At 51.1% G+C, this 25902-nt stretch overlaps 1 protein-coding gene across 2 annotated transcripts in view; it reads right to left on the bottom strand.

Annotated features, from left to right (window-relative positions):
- The window catches only part of DSCAM (DS cell adhesion molecule), a 706002-nt gene that overhangs the window by 55576 nt on the left and 624524 nt on the right, over window positions 1-25902 (bottom strand). The window contains exons 14-16 of one of the 2 annotated variants that reach the window (XM_045036594.1): window positions 25129-25257; window positions 16061-16228; window positions 4531-4601 (exon numbers count right to left, since the gene is read on the bottom strand). In XM_045036594.1, coding sequence (XP_044892529.1) covers window positions 4531-4601; window positions 16061-16228; window positions 25129-25257 — 368 coding nt within the window. The remainder of the gene's footprint in view (window positions 1-4530; window positions 4602-16060; window positions 16229-25128; window positions 25258-25902) is intronic. The other variant, XM_045036595.1, reaches the window with a different exon arrangement.

The raw sequence follows: 25902 nt of genomic DNA, 5'->3' as shown, positions 1-25902 counted from the left end.
AAACCAGTTGGAAAAGGTGCGTGAGGGTCCTCAAGCGGATAGTCCCCAGCCCTCAGATTTTGGGCAAATCCCTTTAACGTCAGGAGTTTGTACAAAACCTGACGTACTCGGTACACAGATCTAATGGCAAAATGTACACAGATCTAATGTATGCAAAATTGAACACAATGCCTGGTAGAGAGCAAATGCTTCAGGGATCCCAGCCAGGGAATACTGTTCTAGAAGGCTGTCTTTTCCAACACAGCAAGCCATTTCCTGGGTAGGGGGATTTAGATGCAGGAGTCAAGGGGGAACCTGCCATTTATTAAATCATTATGATGAAAGTCACTGGCAAGAAGGCAGTTCTGTTTTTAAATGACGAGCTGAGCCATTTTCTCATTGGAAGAGCTCATCTCAGAAACATACGATAGATAGATTGCAGTCGTGCTTCAATCGGTGGGAATTACTGGGGATTGTGGAGATGTGGTGTTTGGTTAAGAGCATTCTTCAGCTTACTGAAATTTAACCCCCTAAATACGCGATGTTCGTATTTTATGGAAATCAGGTGTCTCTTTTCCAACACTGTTCATTCTAAATGAAATCCAGCCAGAGGGGTGGACACAGAAGGGGCAAGAAAAGTGGCAGAGTCATTCTCAGGGACCTCTCTGGAGTCATCAGTTTGACAGCTGTTTTTAGCACGGCAATATTGAAACAGCTGAAAATTCCGTAGTTTTCGGATGGCCTGCGGCTCTAAACGGACTTCTCGTTTTAAACAAAAGGAAATATTTACGTCAATAGGAAATACAAAAAAACAAAAAAACCTCTGCCTTAAATTGCATCCTCTGGAGAAGTGTTTTAAAATACCTGTGATAGTTAAATATTCCAGATGCTTAAGGTTTTCTGTTATAAGCACATGCAAATAGCGGGCAAACTGTCCTGCATTTGCAATAAAATGGAATCCGTGGATTCTGAGACTGGCCAGAAGAGGTGATGGGCACTTTCAAAAGAGACTTGTTCCGTCAGTATTTTGACACTTAGGGACACAGACTGAAACCGCAGTTTTCTGACAAACCAAAGAATTCTCCTTTAAGTTTTATGATTTTGCAGGTACTTTATCAAATCTTTTATCAATAATTGGTAGCTTCACATATTTGTTCTGATTTTAAGGAACGCCAGCAAAAACATGCAGTAAATTGTATTTGCTTCTGCAGACCCTTCTGTTCTTTAAAGGGTTGAGGGGGGAGCCAGAGCTAGAAAATGAACCTTTAGTATCATTTATTTTTATTTATTTAGAACCACTGATGTTACCTCTAGAGTTGCTGCCAAGGTGCTGCTCAGCATTTTTATTTAATTCCAAATACGTAAAAGTATTAAAAGCCCGATTTAATATGGCCCTGGTTCTCAGACATCTGCCTGAAGGCTGACATTTGATGTGACGTGCAAAGGGCCATTTCCTCTGACACCTATCACAAAATTTGTGAACCATTACGGCCACTCAGTTTTCAATAAATTACAGGAGAAGCCCATTGGCCGTCCGTCTGCCCCACAGAGCAGGGCTCACATCTTTGGGTGTCCTCCCATGGTAGGCTCGGGAGAACCTCACTGTAGCATGGGTTAGACTCTCATGATAGTACAGCCTGAGGCTCGGATTTCCTCACAGCTAGGGTGCCTTCTCCACGACAGGTGCTGAACGATGGAAGTCTTCAGAGGCCATTGTGATATGGAACATCTATGCTATGGACCTCATCATTCTCAGCTCACAGATGTCCTCCGCCAATCATTTGTTCATTCACTCATTCATGCATGCCAAGGTGCCAGTCACTGGGGACCGAAGATGGATGAGACACTCCCTGACCTTCAGGAGCTCACAGAACAACAGAACGTAGAACAGAACGTAGAACCCGTGTGATGGGGGTCTCACTGAGCTGTCACCAAGAGTGAGGGTGGCACAGACGCTCCGATAATTAATTCCACTTTGGAGACGCACACATCTTCACAGAGAGTCGAGTCAGAGGGACCGGGCAGGCAGAAGGGGGAACGTAACAAACGGTGTTGGCCACGACCGGCAAGGAGGAGGCAGAGGCCAGCTGTGGGCACGTTAAGGGACCATTGTCACTGGAGGAAAGCAGGGTGACAGCCTGCAGCCAGTGCTGAGTGGCCTGGCGAGCCCTATGGGTAGACCATTCAGTCGGCCCTGGGGAAACTTCACCAGACTTGAAAATTTTAAAATTTGACTTTTCTTTGGTGAAAGACATGGGTGGATAAAAAAGAAAGCCGTGTTGTTTATTTTGTTCAACAGCAGGGGCATGTCACAGAAGCACTGCTTACACAGTAATTAAATGAACTTAGTCTCCAGCTCCAGTGTTAAAGAAAGGCTGCCAAAGTGCCCCCGACCTTTAAGAGGTCGAGAGCCTAAAATGGCTGTTTTCCCACCAAAGCCCCAGGGTTATTCTCTCCTCTGTCTTCTCTCCACTGAGCTCACCTTCTACTTCCGTCAGCTGTCCCGTGACCCTGAATGAGTGTCCAGCCCAGTCCTCTCACAACTTGGGGGATTTCTATCCCGCTGACTGGCGCGGGGGTCCCTCTCTGGGGAAATGTGATTTCTCTTTCTTTCTTTACTTCCTTCTCTTTTCTCTTTTCTGATCAGTCTCTGTACACAAGATATAAATCTGGGACTTTTACACCATAATAACATCAAGGCATATTTTCTGCAATGTATCATCCTTTACATATACTTTGGGTTGCAGATAAAAGCACAATTCAGTTGAATCGGGGATGCACTTCCATTACATAATCAGGCCAACAGGAAATGCCAAGCCAGCGAACGGCGGCCCTTACCTCGTTCGGTCTGTTAAGTCACCTGTGCACTTGTCTGCGTGCTGACGGGCCACACAACGTCGGCCCGCTGCTCCGAGGGAAAACACTGAACCATGCATTACGACCGGCTCATGACCTAACGGAAGCAAGGCTTTCTTCTAAGAGCCCACAACATGGTCATTCTTCTGACACTAACAAGAAACGTAACTGCAATTTACCGACTTTGGCTTTTTTTTTCTTCTAGAGACAGAAAGGACGCAACGCCCCTTAAAGTCTCAAAAGTTTCCATTTTTCGGTGTAGGAGCTCTATGGACAGACACCTTTCTCATGAGGGACCAGAACGCTTTAGGGACCACAGGAATAGCTGGTGTTTTCCGGTGGCAAAGTGTGAGATGCTGCAGGTGCAGGGCCAGTGGAGGAAGCCTCACAGAGCCTTTGAGCCCGAGTGAGTCAGCATTCCGTCTGTAGTGTGGCTGGGATGCATACAGCGTTACGGCTTGCTGAGTGCCTTTTATTACACAGCGTGTGATGCTCGTGGCTGGCGGATGTGCTCACAGAGACAAACACCACCCCCGTCCCACGCTGCTTGGCCTGCACTGTCCGTCCGGCTAAACGGTCCTGGCTTGCTGTCCCCCGGAGCCACAGCACTGGCTAGGGGATGTAAGAGCTCGCCGCAGGAGGGCTTGTGGCCTTAAAGTGCGTCAACACCACCATGACAACGAGGATCCTTTTGTGTTATGGACGCAGCTCACTTTTCTAAGGAGCTGGGACCGGAAGGACAACAGCAACAGCAGGTGTGATGAGTTAGGTCTTCCCGGGTTTCAGGGGCGAGCCCCTTAAGGACCCCGCTGTGGTTGTCGACTTCTCCTCTGAGATGGAACGCAGGGAGGGAAACCAGAGCCGGAAGAGCCAGTGCAACTTACACAAGTTTGGCTCCGGCAAGAATATTCTGGATAAAAGGGATTGGACCTACAGTCATCAATGGTAAGAGCACATCGAGGGATGACTAATCCCCTAGACAGTTTCCCCCACCACGTTAGTGATGTCGGGCAGTGCACCCAATGGGCTGCTTGTGACCGGCTTGCTCCAGGACATTCACCAACTCCGCTTCCTCCGCCAACAGCTTTGCTAGGAAAAAACGTGCCAGCCGGACGAAATTGTGCCGAGTGGGCAGCTGTTCAGTTTGTCGCCCAAGCTGTGTCTCCCCGCGACCGGCTGACCAGCGGCCGGTCCCCACCTGTGGCCACGTGCGGTCACTGCTGCCTAGGATGGCACCTGGCTCCCTGAGGGGACGTGGCGGGCACTGTCCGGGACACCGCCACCTGGTGGAACAGTGCCGGCAGGGGTCCATTCCACCAGCTCAGTGGCCTTTGTGCCAGTCTCTGATGTGCCGCTGGGAGAAAAGCCACTAGAAAAAGCCCCCCGCCCCACCGGACAGAAATGAGACGCGCCGGCCACGTCTGTTTCACTCTTTGTGTGGAGACCAGCCCTTAGGACTCCATCAAATTCCACGCATGGAAACAAGGCAAAACGACCTCGCTCTTTGTGGGTACAGAATCGGCCGCACGAGTGTTCAAAATGGGGATACGCATATTCGATTTCAAGAAAAGGGCGGTTAATCTCATTTCGCAAAACACAAGTTGTACGAAATGTGAGTGCCTCAGCATCCTACCACTTAACACGAGTGAAGGGCACACCCCGCGCAAAAAGCGTCAGGAATGCAAGTGTTTTTACCTTCCAGGTGACTCTGATGCTCTGAGATGAGATGGGCTCCAAGTGGACTTCCTGAGGTGGGCCGTCAGGAGCTGTGAAGACCAAAGCCCACAGGCCCGTTAGAGCCGAGTTCCAGAGCTGACTGAAGTCTACACAACATGCAGGCCCAGAAGACGCCCCCCCGCCCCCCGCCACACCCCCCCAGAAGCACAGAGAAACGTGTTTGCAGCTTCAGGGAGCAAATCAATTTGGCAGAGTCACTGGGTCCTAAATTTACCCCGTGTTTACCCAGTCCCAGGAACAATGAACCTGGGGGACCCGTCCTTCTGTCGCCTCCTCACCACGCCTTTGACGACGTGATTAATAAACCCTAAGTCTGAGCGAGTTCACAGGTAAAACAGGAAGTTGAAAAACAGTATTTCTTTTATAAACCTCTGCGGTGGCTGTTGGAGCGCCCTCTCTTTCCCTTGGAAGCTCGTGTTTAGTGACGTGGTATTGGGGCCACGCAGCTTGTTCAGAGCTATTGGGGCAAAACAAAAAAATCAGGATTCGTCTGCCTTTGAGTCTCTTAGACGACTTTGGTTTTTTGCACTCTCTGATTAAAAAACTCTCGTTACCCAAAGTCTGTCGCCTTGGAAGGCAGAAGAAGCAAAGTTGAAGAGTCAAAGCGTCCAAGTCGCGTCACCTTATTTTCAACGGTTGCAGAGATTCCGATTACGTTCCAGTTCCAGTCGGTCACTAGCATGAGCGACGTGCCGGCACTAAGCACACAGCGTAGAACTCAGAGGCGGAAAATATTTTTGTCCGCCGAGAGTTCACGTGTTATCAGAATGGCGATTGCACGCTCTGGGAGAAACACCACCGTACGGCAGACCAGATACTCAAGTGTCTTCTGAGAAGCGGAAGCAACTGGTAACCCAGGACTCAGAGGAAGAGACCCCCCTCGGGTGCAAACGTGCTGTCAGAGTGACAATTCTGTGATCCCTGCTGAGCTGCACAAGGGCCACATCTACGGACTTGGAGATGCCCCTTTGCGGCAGGGGAAGGAGCACGTGGCAGATAAGAAAGCAGAAACAGTGAATGTGAACTGGTCTGAAGGGTTCGCAAGTCAATGGCAGGGCTAAGATAAAGGTCAGATTAGGGGAGAAGGGAGGTCAAGGGAAACCCGTTTCCCTTGATTCAGGAGAAGCGTGAGCCATACTCGGATGGAGTTGCCAAGCTGGTGGGTGTTTTGGTCTTTCTGCCCGAGTTCAAATTCTGGCTGTTATCACTTAGTAGCTGTGTGGTGCTTTGCAGGTGACTTAATTCTCTGTTTCCCTCATTATTTAACAGGACAATAAAATGCATGTCCTAGGATTGCTATGAAAATCATGGACTCTGTAAATGCAAGCAATAATAGTTATTGCCATTGAGTGTTTTGCATAAGGGGAAGTAAAGGGGGAAATTCACACAATGAAAAGAAAAGGTACACTTGAAGGAACAACGTGTGAGCACAGACACAAGGGCTCTATCAGGAGCAGAGGTGGTAGGGGTCCCGGGGGGCATCGGAGCAACCACCTCCGGGTGGGAGGAGGGAAGAAAGAATGGGGATGCTTTCGGGGGACTTGCTGGGTGAGGGAAGCAGGCTCAAACCTGATGGCATTTTCCCAGCTAAATCATAAGAGGCAAGGTCAGGAAATGAGAATTGGAGCAGGAAGGAGGGCCGTGGGCCGTAGGAACACACAGGCTTGAGGAATGGCCTGCGGAAAAGCGTGCCCCATACAGCACAGAGGAGCAGGGACCCCCAGTTTGGCACATGAACATGACATGGGGAGAAGCTCACGTGTGGGCCTTCATGAGGCCACCGACAGGTGCAGACGGAGTGTGCAGGTGGGCTGGGGTGAGCAGTGCACTGGGCAGGAAGAAGCTGGCACCCAACTTCTACTGGAGGACGGGCAACAGGACCCTGTGACTCCATACAGGGGGGAGAAGCGGGGGTAGGGAGCTGACTCCAGAGGCCAGGGCTGGTGGGACCAGGAGAGAGTAAGAATGCCAAGAGGGGAAGACGATTTTCCAGAAAAAACGGTTCATCGCGTTTTAGAAATATGAACCTGGAGGGAACTGGAGATGCTGGGTGTGCAACAAGCAGCTGGAAATGTTTACAAGGGCCGGGAGAGAGAGAGAGAGAGAGAGAGAGAGAGAGAGAGAGAGAGAGTAGGAGTTGGGTCTGCACTCGGCTTCCTTCCCCCATGCCTCCTTCCGTCCTGCTCACGCCAGCCCTGAGATCTGCCCCGCGGGTCTCCTTTCTGTGCTTGGTCGGCCGCTGTCCCCACGGAGGCTCTCAGCCTCACCCGACAGCCTGCTTCAGCCCCTCATCTATGGCTGGCGCCAGTTTCAAAGGGGACATGGGCCGAGAGCAGCCTTCAAACCACTCAGTCATCACCCTGACTTCCCTGTGTTCTGTGTCCTGTGTCTTGCCTCCTTCTGCACGCTTCCATTCTGCACCCCCATCCCCCACGCACCCTCATGTCTCAGCTGCCACCAACATCTCAGTGGAACCCAACCACAGCTGCCCTAGGCAGATCTGACCTTCTCCCCTGGAGCTTTCTTTTCCCTCTGTCAGTGTTGCCTGCACCTGTGTGATGCCCACAGTGCACCCCATCTCAGCATCGGGACCGTCACAGTCACTGTGGTGCTGGGCACACACGTAGACTGTCTTCCCCTAGCAGACTCTAAGCTGAACAGCCTCCCGATCCGGGTCCAGAGCAACCCGCTTTGAAGGGGAAAGAAACGTGCAGACACTGAAGCAAAGAGCACAGTTCTCTCTCCCCAGCAGGTCATGGGGACGGTTGGTTCGCCATGGGTGCTGTGGCCCCTTGGATCCATCGATGATCCTCCAATGAAAGGAATGTGCTAGCACTGAAGGGGACTCCAGAGCAGGGACCAAGGGAGGGACTGGCCTCCAGCCACCTGCCATAATGGTTGTCATAGCTCTGCACCTAGATTCTGCTCACAGGGTCAGGCCTTGAATGCAGGAGCCTTCGACAGCAGCTCCAATGAAAACCCGTGGGACAGGTTTCTCCCACACTGATGATTCTGTGGTCATCAGGAAGCACGGGGTTCGAGCCTAAAAATCCTTCTTGGAAAAATTACTTTGAGGTCTGACAGCTATAAACTGGTGCCGAACTATTTTAATTTAATTGTGCTACATCGAATTTCATGAGGATCCCATTTGAGAGGCACAGGAGGCAGTGTGGGGACAGCCCCGCATTCTGCGTCCTCTGGGTGTGTCTGGGCCGTGGCCTGTGGTGTCGTGGCACACAGTCTCAGGCTTCGCATCCTTGACGACATGTAGTCAGGCTTAAAAACAAAGATGTGAGGACAGTGTTTATAAAATGGCCTGGATTTTATCAGAAAACATGAAGTCAATGATGCAGTCAGGAACTGGGGAGGATTTGTTTTTCCAGGCTGGTCCCTTACTCTCCGAAGCCCCCCCCCCCACCCCCCCCCGCCCCAGTCCCTGTCTCTAGGACAGACCTGACCATGTTTAGGAACATGGCACCTTTTTATGTAGCCTAGTGGTTTGTTAGTAACTCATTTATTGGTTGGCCTATTCTCTGAAGGGAATGGTTTCTGACCTCCCCTCTCTTAAAAATAAAGTGACAGAAGGGTGCCTGGGTGGCTCAGTCGGTTAAGCGTGTGACTCAGCTCAGGTCATGATCTCATGCTCCGTGAGTTCAAGCCCCACGTCTGGCTGTGCTGACAGCTCGGAGCCTGGAGCCTGTTTCGGATTCTGTGTCTCCCTCTCTCTCTGCCCCTCCCCCTGCTCATGCTCTCTCTCCCTCTCTCTCTCTCTCTCTATCTCTCTCTCTCTCAAAAAATAAATAAACATTAAAAACAAACAAATAAAGTAATAGAAAAAAAAGACAAGGGAGGAAAGAACAACCTACACAGACACACACATTAGCGCCACGCCCAATTAAACTAGGACGCAGTTTTGGTTTTTTGAGCATTGAATTTTCCACTCTAAGTTTCTAAAGCATTATAGGAAAAACCTTGATTGAAAAAATTAGTCTGCTTTTGGAATTTGCATGCTTTCCTGAGCTGTAATTAGCCCCTGGGTCTTCCTCTCATGGCAAACAGATGATTTCTGTAAAGTTATAATCCAAGGCAGATTGAAATCCCAAATGCTGAAAGTATTCAAGATCAACCATTAGGTCCTCATTTATTTAACTAACATCTGACATTTAAGAATTTATGTACATGCTCTTGAACTGAAGCTATCACTATATATAGAAAGCATAGTTTCTTCTCTTTCTAGCTTTTTCTTGCAAGCTGGGAGGTAAGAATTAAGAATGAATGTGATTTTTCAAAACAAACACTCTTTGTATTTCTATAGAAGCCCAAACTGTTCAATCTGCAAGATGAAAGTAAGCGAACATGATATTTCAGTTCCTCATGTTTTTCCTAGGCAAGGCAGCCTTTACTAATTCTGTCTGGCTCAAGACACAATGATGACGGACCCTTCCTAACTTCCAGACACGCAGACCTCTGCTCCTGATGTCCTCTTACGGGCGCCAGGGCTGGCCTCTCATCCCTGCCTCCTGACACAGCCCCTCTCCCTCATCCTGCTAACCTGACCCCTTGTGGCTCTCAATGGACAGTCTCCACAGACAGTCCTCTCTCTCACTTCCCATCAGCAGATACCAAGACTCCAGCTGTGGCACACCCCTCTACCCTCGGAATATTCTCTCCTCCACAAAGCCATCTCCTGGCTGTATTCAGACTCTTGGAACCAAATCAATCATTTAACGTGGCTGAACCATCCCAGTGGGAATCTGTTCCAAGTTTCCACCTCTGGTTCCCTTATTGGGGAATTTACTGAGGGCTTACTCTGCACAGGTCCAAAAGTAGGCAAGGACTAGGTATAAAAATGGGTTTAAGAAATGTCCAAGTGGGGGGCATCTGAGTGGCTCAATATATTGAGTGCCTGATTCTTGCTCTCAGCTTAGGTCATGATCTCAAGGGCCTGAGTTCAAGCCCCGCACTGGGCTCCATGCTGGGCATGGAACCTACTTAAGAAAAATAAAAAAATAAGGAAAAAAAAATGTCCGAGGGGCAACTGCACAATTCTACCACACGTTCGCTTCTGATGGAGGTATTGGGCATGAGAGCGATGTTCTTTGCTGGGAGAAGGAGACAAAGACAGTGTTTAATAAAAATCAAATTAAACAAAGAACAGTTGACCCCTACATGGGAAAAAACGGAATTCATTTAATAACTATTTATCAAGTGAATAGTTTATTAATTTAACTTTTTAATTTAAGACTTATTATGTGGGGTGCCTGGGTGGCTCAGTCGGTTAAGCGGCCGACTTCGGCTCAGGTCATGATCTCGCGGTCTGTGAGTTCGAGCCCCGCATCAGGGTCTGTGTGGATAGCTCAGAGCCTGGAGCCTGTTTCGGATTCTGTGTCTCCCTCTCTCTGACCCTCCCCCATTCATGCTCTGTCTCTCTCTGTCTCAAAAATAAATAAACATTGAAAAAAAAGACATTATGTGCCAAACAGTATTCTAGGTGGCTGGGATGCAGCAAGGAACCAAACAGGCAACTATTCCTGACCTTGTGGGAGGGACTAAAAAATAGCTCATAAACAAAATAAATTGGTAGATTATATGCTATGTGGATGGCGAGTGATGCTATTTTTAAAAAATGAGAATGTTGAGGGAGGGAGGGGACCTAGTATGCTTGAGCAGGCAGTGGGTTGGACCAAACACCTGAGGAGGTGTGGGAGGTGGAGGAAGAACATTCCAAACCATTCTAGAACATTCTAGGTTAGCCAGGGAGTGACTATAGGGCATGGATGAGGGACAGCGAGGCAGCCAGTGATTTGTTTGGTTTAATTCTCAAAGTCTTTCAGTGGAAGCTGAAGAAAAACGACAGCCATGGGGGCAGATTGCTAAAGGCTCAGCAGCCGGGCGTGCCTGGTTCTTCCCTGTGGGCAGACGCTGTGCACTTGACCGTCTTCTGGAAGAACACGGTTGATGCCACACTGGGTCCTACTGTGCACTGACCTTCATGCATACTGTTACACGTGGATGCCTTTTATTCCTTAAGCCCTCATCATATCCTCTCCCTCTCAGCCCCCAGCTCAGCACCAAGAGGACACTCTTCCTCTGGATCACATCTTGCTTCTCTGGACTGTGATCAAGGCTGACGCCCAGGGCTGTTAACTTAGCACCGGATCCAATGGAAACCCAACGACTCCATGTGGCGACCCTTCCGTCATCCTGACCTTCTCTCCTCTGGTGCGTCTGGAAAAAAATTCAGTGGTTTCTCCGCGAGCTCCTGCATATTGAACTTCTGCATTCTATGGGCAGTTTCATAACGAAGACGGTGAAGGGATCAGCCACCCAACCTCGGGCACCGGCGCTGGTGACACATAGCGTTCGGAGCACAGCTGCTAATGGGGAAGCTGGTCTTGGGCGAGGGTCAGCTGTGGACGTGACGCGACGATCGGTGTTGAAGGAACTTGGTAAGACAGTGCGCCTCCGGTCCATTAGATCTAATCCCATTAACTCTTGCCTGTGTCCCTACTTCCTCTCTCTCCTTCTGCTCTCTGAGGGGCTAGAGGCTGCTGAGGGAAGTCAGGAAGACAGCTCTAGACAGTGAGACCCCTGATGCATGTCAAGCATATACCAGGGTGTCTGACAAACGCATCTGTGAGCCCTCACATGAAAACACACTTGGGATTGTGGCACTGGAACCGTGCTATTTTCTAATGTTGGGTAAGGACACTGTGTAGGTGGCAGTGACACCTTCTGCACTAAGCTTTGTGACGGAAGATACAGCAGGAGTCCAGAACCCACATTCCCACCACGGCCTAAATTAGGGATCTGTAAACTTTTAAAACAATTTTATTTATTAATACTTTTGAGAGAGAGAGAGCACACAAGTGGGGGAAGGACAGAGAGAGAGGGAGACACAGAATTGGAAGCAGACTCCAGGCTCCAAGATGTCAGCACGGAGCCCGAAGCAGGGCTTGAACTCACGAACCGTGAGATCATGACCTGAGCTGAAGTTAGGTACTTAGCCAACTGAGCCCCCAGGTGCCCCTGGGATCTATAAACTTTTTACGTAAGGGGACAAGTAGTAAATATTTAGGCTTTGCAGGCCACAGGAGGTCTCTGTGACATATTCTTCCTTTTAAGATGAAAAACCTATTCTTAGCTTGAGGGTTGTAAGTGGGATTTGGCTCATGGGCTGTAATTTGCTGAACCGTTACATGAAAGAAGGGTGGGGCGATGATGAACTCAGGGGAGTATATGGTCAGCCTCAAGGTAACCTCTGTACCCTTGGCCCCAGCTGATTCTTGACAAGCAGGCACTCAAGAGGAACTGTTACTAGATTTTGATCTGAGTTTTCCAGATTTTAAAAACTGACACCTAAATTCAAAGATTGGCACGCTAATAGGCAGACCCAAGCCGAGCACACACTTGGGCCTGCTGTGCTGTGGGCTGCAGTCTGTGGCCGGGAACAAGGCCCAGCCCATCAGGACAGGGTCAGGAATCTCAGGCTGCTGGCTCTGGTGATTCCCGTGTCTTAGCTGGTGCTCGGACACGTGTGGCTTCCTCTTCCTCCACCTTCCAGCCCTTCCCTTTTGCCTCTCTCTACTTTTCTTCTTTTATTTTTTTTTAATCTTTACTTATTTTTGAGAGAGAGAGAGAGAGAGAGAGAGAGAGAGAGAGAGAGAGAGAGAGACAGAGTGCGAGTGCGGGAGGAACAGAGACAGAAGGAGACATAGAATCTGAAGCAGGTTCCAGGCTCTGAGCGTCAGCACAGAGCCCGACGCGGGGCTCGAACTCACAAACCGTGAGATCATGACCTGAGTGAAGACGCTTGACCGACCGAGCCACCCAGGTGCCCCTCTCCTTTTCTCTCCTCATGAGGCCCTTCAAAGCTTCAGTGCAAATATATCCTCATCGCACACACAGGGGGTTCACCATTATACCCACTCTAACACAATCCTGTGAGGCATCTTCATGAATATTCCTCCCACATCAGAATTCCATGAAAGGTATGGAATTCCATGAAAGGCTGGCCTTGTGCCAGCCACGCATGAAGAATGAGACCTGAGCAGCGTGTAGCCCCTGATGATGAGGGGGGTCACGGCATCATCCGGGACACTGAGCTCCATGGAGAAATGATGATATGCCTCAAAGGCAATTGCCAGAAGGATTCCTACTTGTGCTGGGGAGGAGCCCTGATGTCATCCAGGGAGACGGGAACTTGGTTGCCCTTCCAGACAGAGGACTCAGCACACATGCAGAGAATGGCGGGTGGGGGGCAGGAAAGGGCCAGAGGAAGCCGAGTGTAGCTTCCAAGTACAGGGGGTGTGGGGAGACCCGGACCTAACTAACCACCTCCCCGACTCATGTCCCCACCCAGGTGGGTACTGACCGATGTCCCCCGGTACCTCAGACTTGGGCAATGCCTCACCACAAAAATGAGTGGGTCTACAGATTCCGGAAGTTTCCATCTGAGGATTCTTACTGCCTGAGAGGCGGCCTCTTTTGTTTTGAGGGGCAAGTGGCCCCGAAAGATGGTCATCTGGAGATGACAGTATCTCCTAGAAGATGAGCCTTTGGGTATCCCTGCTGGGAAGCCGCAGCGACCTGCGGCCACCGCAGGCAATTCTGACGAGGGCGTCTTTGGTCAGGACGGCTGCCTTTCTTCCTACGTGAGTTCGCGTGTGAGAAAACCCGCTTTGTTTCTTCCTTTATTTTTTAAATGTTTTTTTTTTAATCTATTTTTGAGAGAGACAGCATGCAGACAGGGGTGGGGCAGAGAGAGCGGGGGACAGAGGATCTGAAGCAGCTCTGCGCGGACGGCAGCGAGCCTGACGTGGAGCTCCGGCTCGCGAACCGCGAGATCGTGACCTGAGCGGAAGGTGGACGCTCCACCGACGGAACCGCCCAGGCTCCCTTGAGAAAATCTACTTTTTAAAATTCCAGCCACAAAACCTATGCGCCCAGACAAAGCCAAGTTCAGTTTTGAAGCTTCACTCTGTTCCACCTGCTCCTCTCCTTGCATCTTCCCTTCGCCCATCTGAAGAGTAAATAAGCGAGCCTGGCGGGAAGGAGCAGCCGACGGCAGCCAGCGGCAGGCAAAATCCAAGAGGCCGCCCTGGAAGCCAAGGAGGTGGCTTCTGCATCTGAGCGTCTGCAGAGATGCTGGGAATCTGCACTGCAGGCCGGTGACCGGAGCGGCTGTTCGCCTGACCGCCCAGCCCGGAGGGACGCGCTGCCATGGCAACGGCCAGCTGCAGCAGAGGCCACGCAGAGCCAGAGAAAAGGAGCAGGATGCATAACGGCGATCGGGAAGGCAGCCCCAAAATGCACCAGGGGAAAATACGGTTTTCTTGAGACGGCTGTCAAGACGGGGCAGCGTTAGGAAGGAAGGAGAAGCTTGCACAGCGCGTCAAAGATTACATTTTGGGGACAGTGTGTCTTCCCTAAATATACAACGTGATGACATTCCAGGAAGTTAGTGGGTTGTTGAAATATTTAAATAAAATTCTATTTCTGCAGGAGCGTGTTGATGCGCATTTCTCACTTGTTTGAGACCTAAGAGTGCTTTCACAGCCTGCCTTTTCCCCCCAATGACCCACACGGTTGGGGGCAGGAGGAGAAAGCCATCATTACATCTGTTTTGCAGATGAGCAATCACACCAAGTTTCTAAGTAATAGAAATGGCTCAGTCCCGGACCCTCAAGCATAAAGCTATCCTATTGCCTGCCCTTAAAAACGGTTTTCAAGAACTGATGTGTTCCTGGGTTGAGAAAAAGTGCGCATCTCTAGTTCGGGAAGAGCTGTCCATTCCAACCCAGTATTGACAGAAGACGGTATTGACGTAATCAGAAGAATACATGTTTGCATTTTTTTTTTTTTGAGCCGGCAACCTTACTTCCTGGAATTTCACCTAAAAAAATAGCCTTAAATGTCAAAAGATATACCAGAAAGGATGTTCATCACAGTGGTGTTTGCAGTAATAAGAAATGGAAAATTTCTTATTACTAATAATAAGATCTATCTTATTATCTAATAAGATCTATATAAGATCTAATAAGATACGATTTGTTAAGTAGATGGTGGAAGGTATCATTAGGAATCGCAGACGAGTACTTAAGGGTATACAAGAGTGATGTCCTTCCGGAAGGCCGCTAATGAGGGCCAAAGAGAAGTGCGTGGAAGGAAGAAAGTCAAGAACAGCCCTAATTCCCCCGGTGAAAGCTGAAACAGATCTCCTGTGGACTCTCACTCATTTGGGGATGATCCTCTTAACCCTGGTGATGAAGAAGGGATCTGAGACTAAGTTTCCAACTTTATGGCAGTGGTGGGTAGTAGCTGATTATCTCCGATTTCAAGCAGAGAAAGAAAAGCTAGGTTTGGGGCTGGACACTCTTCCTCCCAAGAGATGAACCTGGCCTTGATTCCTTAGTTTTCCTTCCCCCTCTCCTGCCAGGAGGTGGGTTGACAGTCAGCTTTCTCAGTCCTCTACAAACTGGTTAATTCACCCCCCGGTAGCCATGCATGTGGGGGAGCGTGCACACGTGTGTGTGTGTGTGTGTGTGTGTGTGTGTGTGTGAGATGACTGATTTACGAGGTGGTGTCGCCATGTTCACTAGTAGCTCTAGGTGGTGGGATTACGGAAGCGGTTTTACCTTCTACAAAATGCTGATCTCTAGCCTCTTAATTTCCTTTTTAAAAGTTTTTTTTGACATTTATTTATTATTAAGAGACAGAGAGAGACAGGGCATGAGTATGGGAGGGGCAGAGAGAGGGGGAGACACAGAATCGGAGGCAGGCTCCAGGCTCTGAGCTGGCAGCACAGAGCCCGACGTGGGGCTCGAACCCGCAAATCTCGAGACGATGACCTGAGCCGAAGTCGGCCGCTTAACCGCCTGAGCCACCCAAGAGCCCCTCGCCTCTTAATTTTCAACACTGACTATGAAATTCTTTGTAATAGGAAAAAGAACAGTAAAGTGTGCTATAGAAATATTGACATTTCTAGCCAACAAAATATCTCCTACCACTGTCCCCCCACCTCCTCACGCACAGAGTTTTCTTGCCATTTTCTACTGGAGCCATCCTCTCACACCTGGGCTGCTTAGGGCCTTGGGCAAGACGTACACTCAAGGCTCTCCCGTCAGCCTGGGCTCCACGCATCCAAACCAAGGAAGTGTAAAACTGGCAGCTTTTACAATTGTCCAAGTCAAGTGTAAACAATCGTAAAAGTGGTCGTGCAGCTCTTTAAATATCACCAGATTGTTAGTCTTCTAGGTTTGCCTTTTAATTCTTGGATACGAGAACCCTGAACGAAGGCTTATTTGAAGAGCAGCGCCTTCAAAGCAGGAGGCAAGGTACTGCCCGCGCCTCTCACAGGGCCTGGCGCCACGGAGGGAACCCTTCAAAGGCCGGACGCAGGCAAAGGCCTGGTTCCTTGTTAGCTGCCTGGGCCGTGAGGGCCGGCTGGGGGGGCTCTGGGGTGTGGGCCTCGCCCGGGCACACGCACCTGCCTCGTCCGCGGTGATGGAGAGCTCGTTGCTGGGCTCGCTCTTGCCAATCCGGTTCTTGGCATACATGCGGATGCTGTAGGTGGAGGAAGGGTGGATATCAATGATGGTGGCCGAGTTCAGCTGAGGGGAAACATCTTTGGTTCTCTGAGCGGAATCCCAGGAGTCTTTTGGGTTTTGTTTTTCAAAAAAGAAGAGATAGAGACGTGAGTTTTTTTTCTCTGCCTTTGACAGTCCACAAGTAGGAATTAAACACACACACACACACACACACACACACAGAAAGGAAGGAGGAAGGGAAGAAAGAAAAGTTAACAACGCTAAGTGAATTCTCAAAGCAATGCTCCCAGCGTGTTCCAGCGGGCTGGCCACCAGAGGGGGACATCATACTCTCGTTACCCACGCTGACGGGGACAAGGGCCGTGGGTGGCTGAGTCCGGGAGGACCTCTGAGGCAACCCCACCCGTGTCCCGGTGGATATGAAGGAGGACAGTACACGCGGTAAAAGCACATGTCAGTGAGGCGGTAAACAGCCATAGCAAGGCACTCATTGTACAGAACAGCAAAGGGGATTACGGTTCAGGCACTGCCTCCCGCCCCCCCCCCCCCCCCCCCCGCCAAATCCCTGGTTCTAAAAGGCATTTGAAGAGCAGAAAGACCTCTAGCCATATCAGATCCTTCCTTCTCCAGAAGCAGAGGGGTGAATGTGAAATACCTCCATAAACACGAATCTCAGTCTCCAGCGTCAACGTTTACTTTCAAAGAATTTATTGTAGGGATTCTTTTTCAACCACAGTAATATTAACAAGAACCCATGCCCCATGTGAAGAGGGAGCATTGGAGAGGTGACAGTTTGTACCTGCTGATATGTAGGCTTCAACCAATAAGGAACAAACAATTCTTATTTCAGAAAACATTTGGGCGGTTGTTAAGGGTGGGGGGTGAGGGATCAAGAGATGGGATCAGTTGTGGGAGAAAAAAGACAGAAGGTGGAAGACAGAGATGACGCTTATGTACTCCCACAGCCCCCGGGGCCCCCTAGGGTGACGTTCACTTGCAGGAACCTCACTGAGATTCTGCATTCCCTGCTGGATTCTGAGCTCCGTGACAGCAGAGACCATGCTCGCCGTGTTCAATGCCGTGTCCCCAGTGTTTGCACAGTGCCTGATGCACAGCAGACAAGCCACGATTAAATGCATATTTAACAGATAGATACATAAATGGCACACACACAGACCTCCGAGCCCCGGGTTCGTTTCCCCCTTCCATGTTAATGATGAGCACGGACGTTTAGAGGGCTGGTCTGCCTAAAGGTAGCCGTGAATGTTAAGAGGTCTTCTGGACCTCGTACCAAAATAGGTTTCTTCAAGGTGGCCTTGGAATGCTGTATCTTATCAGAGAACACAGCACAATGAATATCCATTGCACCTAAAAGGGAAACTGTCACTTGAGTCAAGAAGACTGAAGATAGAAGAACTCGGACGTAGAAGAAGATGGTACAAAAATTCCAATGGTGGAAGGGAAGAGTGGGTTTCAACAGAGGAGCCGGAAGTGAGGGGATTAAGTACCAGTGGCCTGACACGTAGACACGAGCCTTGTCCTGCAAGGAGAAAGCCAAGCCTTCTGGAACAAGAGAGGAACCCCCAGGCACTAGAAGGTGCAGAGAAAGTGGCTAACCAGCCCTGGGAGGAAGCAGATACTTGTGGTGGTTGATGGCTCTGCCCAGGGCCATGTGGAGGTTTCTGGAATTGCCAGGACGTGTCTGGGAGGTGGCCGAGAGCCCGAAGAGGCATAGTGACACCCGCTGACCACCTCCTCCTCCTGCCAATCAATTCATGAGTAGTCCGTGGGGTCGTGGCCAAGGCCGGGGGTCATGGGCCGGAAGCAGAAGGTGTTTTTAGCTTCTTTCTTACAGTTCTTACTCTTTCGCAGAAAAAAGGATGACGTCAACGATCATGATTATTAGAATAAGGCTCAAAACAACACAGGGTGGATTTTGAGCTGAAGGTCAAGAAGATGAGAAAGAATGTTTTATCCCGGAAGATTTGAAAGTAACCGAGTGGAGAAGGAGAAGAAAGCGTAGTTCAATCCGCCAGACACCCTCTGGCAAATGATACAGCATCAAAGGAGGAATAAAAACAAGGGGGTGACTACCCAGGAGAAAAGAGTCAGGACAGGGCTTGGAAATGCGGCTTCTGATCTCAGACGCCGACATGCGGACAGGCAGGACGTGGATTATTAGCAGAGTGTGCTGGAGAATGTAACCCTGGGCGTTACAAACAACCACAGAGCGATCCTGGCACTTGGGAGGATGGAAATGCACACTGAAATGCAAATACAACTAGGAAGGGTGTACCACGGACAAAATACAGAAACTTAGGGGTATGTCACCAACAGAAATTCAGGCTGGGGAATCTGAGAGGCCTGGGATGCAGGCATGAATGGAGAGTACTGACTGGTTAAGGGCACGGACGGGAAGAGGCAAGGAATGAAATTGTCAGGGGAATTTATCACGGGTCTCCCTGCCCAGCGGAGGAAGGGGACGGTGCTGTCCGGATGCAGAGAACGAACGCAGTGTAAGGAGGGTTTATAAGTCACGTTGGAAGATCGTTCACGAGGGACCATTTACCAAGGTGTGGGCTGGGCTGCAGGAGCTTGCAGAGGTTGCTCACACCCCCAGCATCTAGCAAGAGTGTGGAGCTGCTCCCTCTGCGTCGGGAGGGCCAAGGGATGGGACAGTGTGGTCGGACTCCAGACAGGGCTGGAACCTCAGAAGAGGAGCCCGACAGAAGCTGCATACACAGAACGCAGCGGCTGCCAGGATCCTTGTCTGCTCATTCTCTGTGCCTGGCACTGGGTGAAGCCGAGGGGAGGTCAGAGGGAAGAAAGTCTGTGTTGCAGTCTTGGAGGTCAGCCTCCCCGAGAAGGGCAGACGATGGGTTCGTGCGGCGGGTCAAGGCGGCAGCCAGAGAACCAACCAGCGGCACAGGGAACTCGTGTTTGTCGAGTAGGACCTGGTCACCCAGCACCGTGCGGGGCAATTTACAAACGTGACTCCTGCAGTCCCCGAATGTGTGGGCACAGTGGAAACACCCTGGAGCTTTCTGACAATGGCCCTTTCAGACCTACTGAATCAGAATCACCGGGTAATGGTGCCCAGGAACGTGTACTTTTAAAAAGCCTCTCTCTGGGGCGCCTGGGTGGTTAATTCTGTTAAGCATCCGACTCCGGCTCAGGTCACAATCTCGTGGACTGTGAGTTCGAGCCCCGCGTCGGGCTCTGTGCTGACAGCTCAGAGCCTGGAGCCTGCTTCGGATTCTGTGTCTCCTTCTCTCTCTGCCCCTCCCCTGCTTGCGCTCTGACTCTCTCTCAGAAATAAACATTAAGAAAAATTAAAATAAATGAAAATAAAAAGCCTCTCTCTGGGTCATTCTGATGCATGGCTAGAGTTTGGAGTCATTTATTTGGCTGAATTATTACAACATCCTGGTGAGGTAAGGATTTTTATTTTCATCGTGAAGGTCCAGAAACTCAGGCCATTGACACGGCCGCTCTGAGCTGGGGCCGGGCTTTGACCTCACCTGTGTTACCTTGCAGCTCCAGGTCATTTTCCTGTAGCATATCACCTCCACATATTCTCTGCAGGACACCTAATGAGATGGGGTTTCAATCTTCCAGACACGTGCTGAACATCTCTTATGTTCAGATGCAGGCTTTCTGACAAGTGTGTGACTTGGCTGACTGACGAGGAGTTTGGCCAAGTGCAAGAGAGGGGACTCTGGCCAAGAATGAATGTAGTGCCTATGGACATGTAGAACAAGGGTCCGGAGGGCTGTGCACGATGGTTTAGACAGGGCATGTCAGAAGCGTTCTTGGAAACAGTGGGCAGGGTTCCCTGACCTGCCCCAGAGAGATGGAGAAGTTCACAGTCATATTCCTGCCTCTGAAACTCCAAGCAATCCCTGTGGGAAAGGACTGAGGGAGCCCACAGGGACCAGAGTGCTTGTACGCGATTAGGGGTGCTCGCTGGGGAGCCCCACTTGGGGGTCCAACACCCTAAGTCAGGGCGTCAGCAGATCACCAAGGACAAACCTAAGAAGGGTGACCTTGATCTAAAGAAGTGTTTGTTGTTAGAGGCCAAAGACCAGGAGGCATGACGGTGACCAGAAGGGCTTTTCTGCAGACAAAATGACACTAAATGCTTAAAAATTTAGAGGCAGCTCAGAGAAGGACCAGTTCCACTGCATTAGTTAATAGAAGGGAGACGTAGCACATAGGGAAAGCCTCTTTTGCTCTGTCTGCTCCATGGAGGAGAATGTTCTTGGGGTGAGAGGGAGAAGGGAGGCTGAGAAAGAAGAAGGTTCTGGAAGACGGCACCTACCTGCATAAGAGAGTTTGTGCTTCCTGGGGGCTGGGTGGTTCCATTCTGGGACAAGAGAGCATGCCAAGGCACTGGGGCCCGCTGGGCAATCTGTGGGGCACGGTGGAGGAGGAGATGGGTGCCAGAAGAGGGGACGTGGGCTCGAGGCAGCCTACCTTCCAAAGAGGGGAAGGGAGTGAGCTGCTGAGCTGGTGGCACACACAGAGCGAGATGCTGGAATTGTTTGGCGAAGGGCTTCTTTGTGTCCATCCGGAGGAGAAGTGGTCATTAGGAACCAAGTAACGTGGAAGACAAAGCAGCCAGTGGAACTGGTCGAACTACATGAAGAGAACTCGATGACACTGGCATGGCCAGACTGAGATGGTCGGGACGGTGTCGCAAGAGACACCAGTAAGGGGACTTGGGATATTTTCTTTTTCCTGCTAAACAGAAAACCAAGAGAGTCATCTGTCTTCAAATCCTGGAAGGGATAGCATTTGACCAAAGGTTTCAGGGGTGGGAAGAGGGCCACCAGACTCAGGAAGGTCTGTGTTGGTGCAAGAAATGTGAGAATTCTGACAGTCGTGGCTGGGCCAAGGCAGAATGGTGCTTCCTTGGGGCTAGTGAGTTCCCACTGCTGGGACTGTCCAAGCACAGATGGAATGACGGCTTGCAGGGACCCGCTCTGTTAAGAACACAAAGTACAGCCATACGTAAATTAACAAAGAGTAGAGGAAAGTGCCTTTTGGGTGTGATTTCAGTGCTTAAAACAGAGAATGAGAATCAACACGCTAACAAATGTTTACTACAAGTCTCCTATGTATGATGCTCGCTGTGGGGGATGCAGGCTTGTAGCACAGGGCTGCAGGGGGATTGCAGGGGTCCCCCAGGGGGTCAAGAGAGCCCTCGGAGGGACAACTTCCCAGCAGGGGAGACGGATCTTAAATATCTTCCCAGTAGAGGATCCAGGTACTAAGAAGCAGTCAGAAGCCGACCAAATGTTCCAAGGCGTTTAGGATGCTCTATGAGTAGACAAAGGAGCACATTACAAAATGGGTGGTCAGGGAAGGCTTCCTGGAGGAAGTGACATTTAAGCTGTGATTTGAAGAACCAGTTTTCTATGTACGCAGGCTTAAATTAACCATCTTAAATTATGGTTGTCCCTTTCATACACCCAAAATCTAATGTGGAGGCAACAAATACGAGAAAAGCCCAGACCAACATGCTTTTTTACAGCAGTGGGTACAGTTACTGCCAGCTGCCAACGCAGATCTTCTGTCCAGGCCTTTCGCACTGAAAGAGGTGGACGGTCTGGAGGCCCCTCCTGGAAATCTGAGGTCATGGAGTCCGGGTTCCTCCCCAGTGACTCTCCTGGGACGCATTCTACCTCAAACTGGGTTCACCGCGCTCCAGGGCTGCGTGAACATCTCAGCCACCCACCAGGCTGGTCCTGTGTGTGGCTGAGAGTATGACGGATGGATGGAAACTGACTGCAGCCACATCACAGAGAAGGAGCTCTCCTACCTGCATGATGTAGAGCCCGATCAGTTTGTAATCTGGAAATGCCGTGGAGAGGATTCTTAGATTTGGGTCGCAGGTAAATTAAGTGCCACCAGTATTCACTGAGTGCCCCCAACATGACGGGCACCATGCTAGATGTCGGGACCTAGGGGCACACGATCCCAGAGTTCCTGCCTTCCGGGAACTTATGGGGAGCGCTGGGGGGCGCACTGAGGACTCTTAAATGGGGGACACCGACGGTTTTGGAGGCATTCGATTCATAAGCACTGGGTGCACGCTAGAGTAAGAGCGAAAGCTGCTATTTAATAGAGGTTTGCCATCTGCCAGACACAGGGGCAGGTGTTTTAAAGCAGCTCCCGTCTTTAAAGAGTATTCACCAAATACGCATTGGGTGCCCACAGCATGCTGGGTGCTGTGCTAGGTGTTGGGGAAACGGGTTGGGGGAAACTCAATCTAGTGGCACGGGGACTTCCAGCCCAGTGAACATGGCACACCCACCAGCAAGTCACACTTGCAATGGCCCTCATCCCACGGAAGGTGGCATTTGTGGTAGCAGGGCTTAGAACTTCTCGGTGGGTAAAACGCAACCCACGACCGCGTCATAAAAGTGTCGGTCCTCCCTAAGGTCATTAACAAATCTGATGCAATCCCAGCAGCAATGCCAAAAATATTTTTATGGAGCTAGACAGGTTGATGCGATGGCTCCGTGTGTAGAAAGCTAATAAGACACTGAAAGGAAAAATCGTAAGGGTGAACCAGGGCCACCAGAAGTTGAACCACAAAGCCTGCGTGACCACCGCAGTCTAGTGCCGAGGCAGAGATGGACAAAACGGTGGCATTGACTAGAAAGTCCAGAAAGAGACACAGGTGCACGTGGAAAGCCAGGGGGCGATACAAGTGACATCTGAAACCACTGGGGAAAGGTGGGCTTTTTAGTAAATCATGTTGGGGCAGGAGGATTCCCATCTGGGAAAAGGTCAAAGTAGAGCCAAATCTCCCAGCATACCCAGGAATCAACTCCAAATGGATCAGAGATCTCAATTTTAAAGAGCAAGAGAAAGAAACCATACACAAAGGAAGCAAGGGGGATCGTTTTATAGCCCGGCTGTAGAGAACAGCTTTTCTAACTTGACTCGACATCCAGATGCGATAAAAGGAAATGTTGATAAACGTGGGAACAGAAAACACAAACAAGCTGCCCACCACAGCCCAGCCAGGAAAGAAAGGAGATCATGCTCTAGGAGCACGCGAGCGGGAGGCCAGAAATGCGTCCTTGCAGAGGTGATGTGAGGAGTGGGGTCTAAGGAGCAGGTGGGGGTAGGCATGGGAACTGTGTGGTCCAGGGAAGAGGGGGTTCTCCAGCCGGAGGACAGCCTGTGACCTTTGAAGGACTCATCACAGGGAGAGGTTGTGGAGTCCCATGTCACAGAGGGGAATGTTGAGGGCAGGGGACGAGTGAAGGCACACGGCCAGGTAGAGACAGGGCCAGCGGTGGAGCCAGGACAGGTTGTGCAACCACTGGACCATCACCGGCACCTGGACACCGGCACCAAGGCACAGACCCTGCTGTCCTGGGAGCCCACCTGGGGACCCACGCCAAGAGCACAGAAGCCCGGGGTCCCGCAGTCAGTGCTCGGCCAGAGGCTGGCGGGGCCATCCCTCCCCCGCCCAGGACTCTGTGGACTGTCCCCATGATGTGCGTGTGCGTTTCTCTGGAGAGCTCACTGTTACCATCAGTTTCGGGGCCACTCTCTGCTAGGCACATGCTGGCTTCACTAAGGAGTGTTTCCTTTCCTTCAAGATGGGCATGGCGGACCTTGGGATCCCTGGGCTCCTGCCTGACCTAGGTCCTTAGAACAAAGGCAGGGCCTCCTTGCTTCCCTTTGGCCCTGGAAACCCGTTTCTCCTAGTTCCTGAAAGAGCCCTGTTTGGGCCAGCACCATCTCCAGCCTGCTCGCCGTCACTGTGCCCCCGCCTCCAGCCTGCGCTGATGACAGTGCCCCAGGCAGCCATGGAGGGCCTCTCCCCAAGCCCACCCCCCCCCCCCTCTGGGCCCTGTGCATGCATGGCTCACTGCCAGGCCTCTGTTGGGACTCTGGGTCACAAGCTGCTGTAGCGTGCGTTTCCCCACCCAGCTGCGCACTTCAAGTCTCAAGTGCTGTTTCTAAAATCCCCATTCTTGGGGGTTCTTAGCGTTCACGCGTTGCTTCGGGGACACTCCACCCTCAGCCGTCCTTTCCAGCTCCTGCCACCCTCTCGTCCTGCCCCTTGCTCACTCGTCCTGAAGCATTCCTCACTCGCGACCTGCCTCCAGCTGCCCCGAGCTTTGGCTGTCACCAGGGTCTCAGCTCAAAAGATACTGTGCAGGTCACGGACAGTGTCACCTAAAGTCTGGTGGCCGGAAAGGAAACAAGAAGGCTATGCGTGGTCTGCGAGGAACTTGTTGACCCTACACATGCTGGCGAGGCTCTGATTCCTCTTATGAGAGGCAGGAAAACTTCCCGCCAGAGGCCACAGTGAAGTAGGTGTTCTCCCCTCGGCCTGGTGGATCGTAAAGTTCCAAGTGACCCTGGCATTCGTGATCCCTTTAAGGGGATAAACGGACACACCTGTCACGGTCCTGACACTGGGTCTGTTTTACTCGTGGCCCCTCTGCCGACCTGGCCGAACGCGGGCCTGTCCCTGCGGTCCTTCCAGGACGTCCCCTGCGGGGTCAGTGCCCGTCTCCGCCAGGAGCAGCTCTCCTGCCTCTGCACAGACTCGGCCCACGGACTCCAAGCACAGCTGGAGCCCAGGCTCTGGACGGAGTCCCCGTAGCGAGCAGCCACAGGGAAAAATGGCACGTGAGGACAGCAAGGGGGGGCAGGAAAGAGGACATCAGTGGCCAGTGGCCAGGTGCTGTCGGTAGCTGCCCCCTTGCCGGCAGGGTGGCGGGCAGGGAGCAAGCCCGGGGCCCGGAGAGAAAGGAGGGGGCCCTGAGGCAGAGATGGGCCCCTGCACACGGACCGCACCCCAGAAAGGAAATGTGGAGTCCTTTGTGCGAGAAGAGAGACAAACGGGTAAAAGGAGCCCCCTCGGAGTTTCCGTGGAGTCCAGGTTTATTCTTACAGGTGATCATGAATAACAAAGGAGAGAGTAACAGGCCTTTTGAAGTGGAAGTAAAGCTGGAGGGAATAAAGAGCTTACCTGATTTATTTTTGCACTCAATATCGTAGCCCGTGATGGGGCTGTTGCCGTCAAACCCCATGGTCCACCTGAGGGTGATTGTGCGAGCTTTCACGTCTTTGATCTCAATTTCGGGAGGGTCTGGGGGCTCTGCGCAATCGACAGGAAAACCCGGGCTTAGTTCAAACATGGCTCAGACAGAGGACGCGGGTGGAAATGCTGAGTACGGCTCCCGAAAAGCCCTGCCAGCCTTTGACAGCAGCTGAAACTTTTACCGGGAAGCATTTTTTTTTTTTTTTCCTATTCGCATAGCAGGGACGAGAAATTCCACTTTCCCCCAAACGCCAATGTGTACAGCAGGGCTCTGTAAGCAGGCTTTTATCGCGGGGCTGGGCCACCAAACGAGGATGTCACTCTTCTGGTTTGGAATCTCGAGCTCAAAAGAATGTCTGGGCTTCAAATGTTAAATTTCCCTTGTCATTTGCACCGTTTGGCGTAAGGATTCCTAAAGGTGGGCTAACCAGGTACACTGTTACACGTGGTGCACTCCGTGGGCCCGCAGGGTCACCTGACCCAATTCCTTTAAGGACTTTGCTCCCTGTGTTTTGGGGGCTGCACCTTGACATCATCATGGGCACTGCAAGAAACTGTTTTAACACCAGCTGTGTGCATGTTCAACATTTTCTGGGAATCAGGAGCTGTGACGTAGCAAGCTGAGCCCACACAGGGGTCTGAGCCTGGGCATACACTTAGGGTTGGGGGGTGCATGGGACAAGCTGAGGGCAAAATACAGGC

This window comes from Felis catus, chromosome C2 (genome assembly GCF_018350175.1).
Source record: "Felis catus isolate Fca126 chromosome C2, F.catus_Fca126_mat1.0, whole genome shotgun sequence".
Taxonomy (NCBI): Eukaryota; Metazoa; Chordata; class Mammalia; order Carnivora; family Felidae; genus Felis; species Felis catus.
The sequence above is the reverse complement of the archived record's forward strand: the minus strand, read 5'-3'. Positions and strand labels throughout refer to the sequence as shown.